Source organism: Palaemon carinicauda, chromosome 31 (genome assembly GCF_036898095.1).
Source record: "Palaemon carinicauda isolate YSFRI2023 chromosome 31, ASM3689809v2, whole genome shotgun sequence".
NCBI classification, from domain to species: domain Eukaryota; kingdom Metazoa; phylum Arthropoda; class Malacostraca; order Decapoda; family Palaemonidae; genus Palaemon; species Palaemon carinicauda.
In genome coordinates, this window is record NC_090755.1 from 26,326,368 (window position 1) to 26,333,867 (window position 7,500).

Sequence of the window (7,500 nt, forward strand, 5' to 3'; positions counted from 1 at the left end):
AGTGCAAAAGAAACACGTATATCCCGTTGCAGTATTTAGATGAACTGAACAGGAAATATATGGAACCGATAAATATCTAACATTTCAAACAGATAACAGCCAATACAGTAAATTGCATCGTTGTCACACGTAGAGGGATGTGGAATTTATATGAGCCCTATTACTGTAATTCTAATAATAATGGTAATAGTAATAGTCTTTGTACGGAAGACATATTATCAAATAAGTATAAAACAACAATTTATCCAATAATAAATATTCTTAAATCAAAACAAAACTAACTGAATTTTTTTTTTCCAAAAAACTATTACCGTAAAATGTAACTAATAAAGTGAATATTTTTTTACCCAAAACTAGTCTCACTTATGCCATCTATCAAATACAAAAAACGCCAAACGACACACATGAACATTCCATTAGGTGGAATGACAATTGTATACAGAAAGAATGGGAATAAATAAGCAATCATTCATACCTCCCTCAAGAATGAGCCACAACATTCCCATGAGTTTGACAGATGGAAAGTGAATTGTTGAATTTGCATAAAATGCCGAATTGAAAAAAACATGGTTAGCCAAAGTTGCAAATATTTGCCAATGTCAGATATAATGCCTTGCAGGGGACTAGAAATAGCTGCAATTGTTGTTGTTGTTGTTGTATCATGGGTAGCTCTTTTTTAATTACAATGATAATCAAAGTGGAAAAATTCTAGTATAGAATTGATCGCACATGCATAGCATTAACATTTCCAATATATTAATAATCAATTTAAAATAAATTATAATTACGCATCCACACAGCGCGTGCAGGCACACACATATACAGTTTATAGAAATACGTGCTAGTTTACCATATCAAAATTTTAAACACTTCCATAAACCTAGCATAGATAACGACTACAAACTGAGAGAGCGGTTGTTCATTCCAAATAAGACATCCAAACCATTAGAACAACGCCAGAGGCGTCGTATCCACTTACTTTGTAATGGGAGTAGATTCCGGCAGGGTAAGGCGGCTGCCACAGCACCAGCATTGTCGTTTCATTCCGGTACCATACGATAAAACGCCCAGGTGCGTTGGGTCCTGAAGGAGATAAGAGATAAACCAATCCAAAGTTTATAAATGTGCATTACAATATACAATTTTCCGTGTATATATGATAAATAAAATAACACCACATTTTTGTTTTCTGAAGAGTACGGGAGATAGCCCACTCAAAAGCTAAAATTAATTTAATTTTTCATAAATTCTGGGTTTGTCTTATTTATAAATATGTATCTAAATGTGAAAACTAAGAAATAAGCAAGGTCTGTTCCACAAATAATTCTATGGCAGAATTTTGCACATAAAATAAAACCATGTAAACTTGAATAATTAAAGCCATGACTAAATTTAGCTCTTGGATGTTCACAAAGCAAAGGCGAATCATGAATGAATGAATGAGGTAATGATTGATTTGACGTTACCTGACATTTTATCGGACTTTGAGAATTTGTTTGTAAGATTTTCACATTTAAAAAAAAATGTATTTTATCATTCCCTTTTTTTATCTTTATATGAACCATATATTTCTATTTTATCCATTAATTACCTTTCTTATAAATTATATTTTTCCTTCCGAATTTATTTATTCGGCCCAGCTTTATAAGCGTTGAGCTTGACTCACTGGGATGGTTAATCTCCCCCTTTTTAATAATAATAATAATAATAATAATAATAATAATAATAATAATAATAATAATAGGCTACCCAACGGCGAGCAGCAACTGTAAAGGCCTCTGGCACCGACGCCATATGAAATGGAACACGATTTATCATTAAGAGAATCTTCAAATACAAATGAACAAAATAACATCCTGGGATAAAAAAGGAACTAGAATCAAGCGAAGACGAGACTCACTGGTGGTGAAATTGGACGAGATGTAGGCATCGCTCTCCTTGGTCTCGTACACGGTGTAGAGCTGCAGCTCATACGACGCCCCTGGCGTCAGCTTCTTGAGGGCGAAGGGCAGCTGGTTCTCCGTGATGGGGAAGTTGGTGATGCTGTTCTCGGACTCGGAGATCGGGATGACCTTGAGCTTGAAGGCCGAGTAGCCGCCCGTTCGAGGGGGGTCCCACGAGACGAGGGCCACCCGCCCACTCCGCACTTGGATTGTCAGGTTGCTCGGAGGTGGTGGAACTGAAATAATAATAATAATAATAATGAAAACCTGAAACTCACAAACATGAATTAAGGAAAATCAATAATGGTAGAAAGGATTGATTATACGAAAAACGACTAATAAATGATTAAAACATATCTCCTATACAACAAAGAGCAAGTGTCTACCAACATATAACAATCTCCCATAAATTGTCCAAATTGCCGTGTGGTAGTTACGAAAGGGGGAGGGGGTGGGAAGGGTTGAATCTGTGTGCGCATATCTACAAACTATTCAGCCGTCATTTTGACGGGTCCTGTACACTAGTTGTATAATAGTAGCCAACCACCAGGACTCATCATAAAAAAACTGATGATCATGAAAGGGAGAGGATGTTGAATAATGACGAATAATACACGCAAAGATACGCTGAGTTAACAGTAAGCGAAACAGGGCGGCAACGCATAATTAAACGAAGCAGTAGTGCTTTTTTCCACGCGAAGCAGGTGATATAACGCAGGTTTTAAATGATAAAGGCACTCCTATTCGCCACCAAAACACTTTCATTCTCATATTCCAATCACCGGCGCTAATAATGGTTCGACGTCACTTTCATTTTCATATTAGGGACAAAATTCTTCGAATAAGCTTGTTTTGCATTAGCTTATAATCGATTCATTATAGATTTCAATTTTTAGACTTGCTTATCACTCTCTCTCTCTCTCTCTCTCTCTCTCTCTCTCTCTCTCTCTCTCTCTCTGCTTTCAAAAGACTCCTCACCTTGTCCATTTCAGATGTTGTTAATGGATTTAACCAATTATACTAATGTGGGTGGCTTCATTTCTCCAGGAAGCAATCGACTTTCCCCTGAAACCTTCACACAAACGTAATGTTTCCATTTCAAAGTCCAGTCAATAATCTATATTCTGTTGAAGAGTTTGTCACTCTCAAATTACCTGCAAGGTTAACTCCACTGTGTACTTGCACTTCGATGTATTTTCTTCAAAATTTAATGCATTTGTTCTTGGACCATACCCTACATGTACACCAAGTTTCGTTGAAATTGATTCAGAAGTTTTTGCGTAATGTCTACAAAAAAAAAAACTAACAAAATATTTGCCATTCACTTAACATTGTGATTATTTTCAGAGTAATCCTGCATACTTGTACTTTAATGTACTTTATTCAAAATATTACAGATTCATCCTTGTGTTATAGCCAACATAACTATCAAGTTTGGTAAAAATCGGTACCGTAGTTTTAGCGTAAAGTTGTTCAAAATATAAGTAAATAAACTAAAAAAAAACTGACGAAACAGACTGGGGTGAATACATACCCTTCGCAAAATCTCCGATTTTGGCGAAGGCAATAATAGAAAAGGCACCGTGTGGATTTAGTGTTTCTGTTAAAAATATAGATGTTAATAAAACAAGCTAACGGACCTCCATGGTCTGGTGAATCCGGTCATGGGTTAGTTGTAGTGCTAGTGCATTTAGGTGTTGCAAAATAGAATGCGATTATTTGCTCTAAATGATTGAATGATAGTGGTTACAAAATGCAATGTATTCTTGCGTTGCATAATGGTCTTCAAATCGAGTATAACATTATCACAGAGCGAACTACAGAGGCACTCAGTAGAGCGTAGAGCTACGATACATCATACGACAGCTTATTTCTCGACCTTTTGCTCGACCTTGACCTTTGACCTTAACATGTATTAATTTGGGTGGATACCCTACATTCAAATATGAACCAAGTTTAAAGTCTCTGTGACAACGATGTCCAAACTTATGGTTGATTACGTGAATTGGAAATTTTTGCTTGACAGTGACCTTGACCTCGACCTTCCGAAATTTCATCATTTCCAGCTTTTTACATGACACTTAATCCCTATAAGTTTCTTTCCTCTACTATTAAAATTGTGGCTAGGAAACTGTTCACAAACACACAAACAGAGCGAAAACAAAACCTCCTTCCAACTTCGTTGGTGGAGGTAGTTAGTAAATTAGAATATATTCTACTCGTAATTGCTGATATTTTTCGAATCGAGAGATTCGGATAATTTCCTAAGTCGAAAAAAAAGAATACTGCCAGACTGAATGGAAGAATTGGCTTATGTGAAATGGGACACTATAAGCCCTTTGCAAAATGTGCGAAAATAGTATAATATATATATATATATATATATATATATATATATATATATATATATATATATATATATATATATATATATATATATATATACATATATATATATATATATATATATATATATATATATATATATATATACATATATATATATATATATATATATATATATATATATATATATATATATATATATATATATGATTATAAGACAAGGCGATACACCTTTGATTATAAGGATCTAAGAAAGTCAACGCAGGAAAAAATAATACCAAAGTTTGCCACTAGAGGGAAAATGACCACTATAAAAACTTGAGTTATAAGAGGATTGCTGAGCTCTAGGCTAAGAATAAAAACTGGAACCAAGATACTACAATAAAAAGAGGCCTAATCATGAACAATGTGACATAAGCTTTAGCGTTGAAAAAAGTAACTTGGCTGTCAAATTAGAATAAAAAAAAAACTAGATTAATCAAAGCCAAGAGAAAAACTGGGCCTGGTACCAAGGACCAAACAGCTCTAAAGCGACGGCCAAATATCAATGAATTCCAGAAGCCATACGATAGCCATTTATAGGATTTCAACTTGGAAGAGCCTTCTGTATAATAGGGTTATATAATTGATTACCTAACTCGATTACAATCTGCACTTCATTACTTAACGCACCAATCAATAATGGCCTTGAATTTCAAAGGCTGTAAAACTACAATTAAAACACCGTGTGACACGGTCTGGTTTCTCTTTGTATTATAGGAATTTTTATAATTAGATATTTTTCTGTTTACTCGTTATATTACTTTTCATGTAGTAGTAGTAGTAGTAGTAGTAGTAGTAATAGTAGTAGTCTAGCTTAAACCATTGAACGATAAACCATAGTTATACTCGCAATTATCGTTAATAGTGTAAATATGATGAAGTGATCTTGCCGTATTATCACCAAATAATTTAGCATAATGAACGAGTTACATTTCTAACTTTATGAAGGAAACGAATTTTGCGACGCTAATTTACTCAAATTGATCAATCAATTAGTCGAGATCTCCAAAGACTAGCCCAGAGATTTTTTTACTCTTCAAATATATGTGAAAATTAGAAAATAAAAGCTGAAATTGAGCAGCTAAATATAAAGGGTTTAAGGAAGCATGATAAATGCCAAGTGACTGGCCCAAGGTTAACGCTAAAAGGTACATTTGGCTTCATTAATTCCGGTACACTTATCGGGAAGCCAAGGAGACGCCAGTGTACCGGAATTAATGATGCCAACTGTACCATCATACGTGGAACGTGGAATAACAATCTTATGGAAGATGATAAACGTCATCATCAGGAACACTATTATTAGAGAAGGGATCCTGGGTCATCCTCCCCAGATAAGTCCTATTCATTATTGGCATCAGGTACATGATTGATTTGATCGCATCAGATGCTTATTTGTTCAAAGGCCTTACAGTTTCTCCTTTTGAAACATGATGGCTTAATCATTCAGAATATGTAGACGCAGCTCTGGAACCTATTTCCTAGAGCATCAAAATGACAGCCAAACTTGGTAGTCCTGTCGGATATAACCCAAGGATCATTATCATTTTGGATGAAATTACATCAAAGAACAAGTACGCAACACTACATTGAAAACGAACGCAATGTTGAGTGAATGGCAAATATTTTGTTAGTTTATTTGTTAGTTTATTTATATTACGCAAAACACTACTCAAGCGATTTCAATTCTTCCACTCAGAGCAGATTTGGCAGAATTCTTTTTATCCAACCTACACAATTATACCAATCTCTCGATCTTGAAAAATGTCAGCAATTACGAAGAGAATATAGTTTAGAGGCAATTTACTATAACGCTATCAAAAAAATGGATAAATAAATACAATTACGTTTGTAATTAAAACAACAAATAAATAAGTCTTCACACGAACAAACGTACTAATATCATTAAATCTAATAGAAGAGCGATCACGTAAATAAGATTATTGATTCCTGCAAAAGCTACCTGTTGTAATGGACGCCGTCCAGTTGGGATAATCGCTAATAGTGTCATTGGAGTAATACAACTGGAAGTCGTACTTGGTCCCTGGCAGCGCCCTCGTCAGCTCAATCCCCTCCACCACCTTCGCAGGAGTGAAGGTGGTATTCGGAGGGGGCTCCCCCTGCGGAGGCCAGTAGTCCAGGCGGTAAAAGCCATCCTGGTCCCGCACTCGCTCAGGAGGAATCTGAATGACGACGTCGGCTCCGAAAACCTGTAGAAATACAATACATCATCATTATTATTATTATTATTATTATTATTATTATTATTATTATTATTACTCATTATATCATCATTATCATGATTATTATAATAGTTAATCTACAACCCAGGTTTGAAAAACAGGATGTTATAAGCCAAAGGACTCCAACAGGGAAAAATAGCCCAGTGAGGAAAGCAATTAATGAAATAAATAAACTACAAGAGAAATAATGAACAATCGAAATATGTCAAGAACAGTAACAGCATTAAAACAGACATTTCATATATAAACTACAAAAAGAGTCTTATGTCAGCCTGTTTAACATGAAAATATTTGCTGAAAGTTGAACTTTTGAAGTTCTACTGATTCAACTACCCGATTAGGAAGATAATTCCACAAATTGGTCACAGCTGGAATAATACATGTACTTCTAAACTACTGTGTAGTATTGGACCTCATGATAAAGAAGGTATATTATAGATATTTCTTAAAATCGTCTAATTATGAACTATAAGAATTTAAAAATACACACTTATCTATGTCACAAAGAATATCACATAACTGACAATACACTGACAATAAAATTAACATGGGACGGAAAAGATATGTTGTTTAAGGCTTGATATCATTTCAATAGCTATGCTGGATTAGGTTATACGTCTTTTGCACAAGTGCTATTCTTTACCAAGAAACGACATCCATCATAATTTAGAATAGATTTCCTGTCATAACTTAAATACAGATATTCAGCTCTATTTTATAGTATATACAAATTAATATATATATACTATATATATATATATATATATATATATATATATATATATATATATACACTGTATATATATATATATATATATATATATATATATATATATATATATATTCAACACTACACTGTTTCCCCAAACATGGGGTGGCTCGAGAGAATAACAATACATGTTACTGCCACATTTATCCTTTAACTA

At 34.2% G+C, this 7,500-nt stretch overlaps 1 protein-coding gene across 2 annotated transcripts in view; it reads right to left on the minus strand.

Moving 5' to 3' along the window:
- The window catches only part of LOC137624362 (tyrosine-protein phosphatase 10D-like), a 303,867-nt gene that overhangs the window by 233,483 nt on the left and 62,884 nt on the right, over window positions 1–7,500 (minus strand). For both annotated transcript variants that reach the window (XM_068355068.1, XM_068355067.1), the window contains exons 2-4: window positions 6,295–6,541; window positions 1,901–2,179; window positions 980–1,083 (exon numbers count right to left, since the gene is read on the minus strand). In XM_068355068.1, coding sequence (XP_068211169.1) covers window positions 980–1,083; window positions 1,901–2,179; window positions 6,295–6,541 — 630 coding nt within the window. The remainder of the gene's footprint in view (window positions 1–979; window positions 1,084–1,900; window positions 2,180–6,294; window positions 6,542–7,500) is intronic.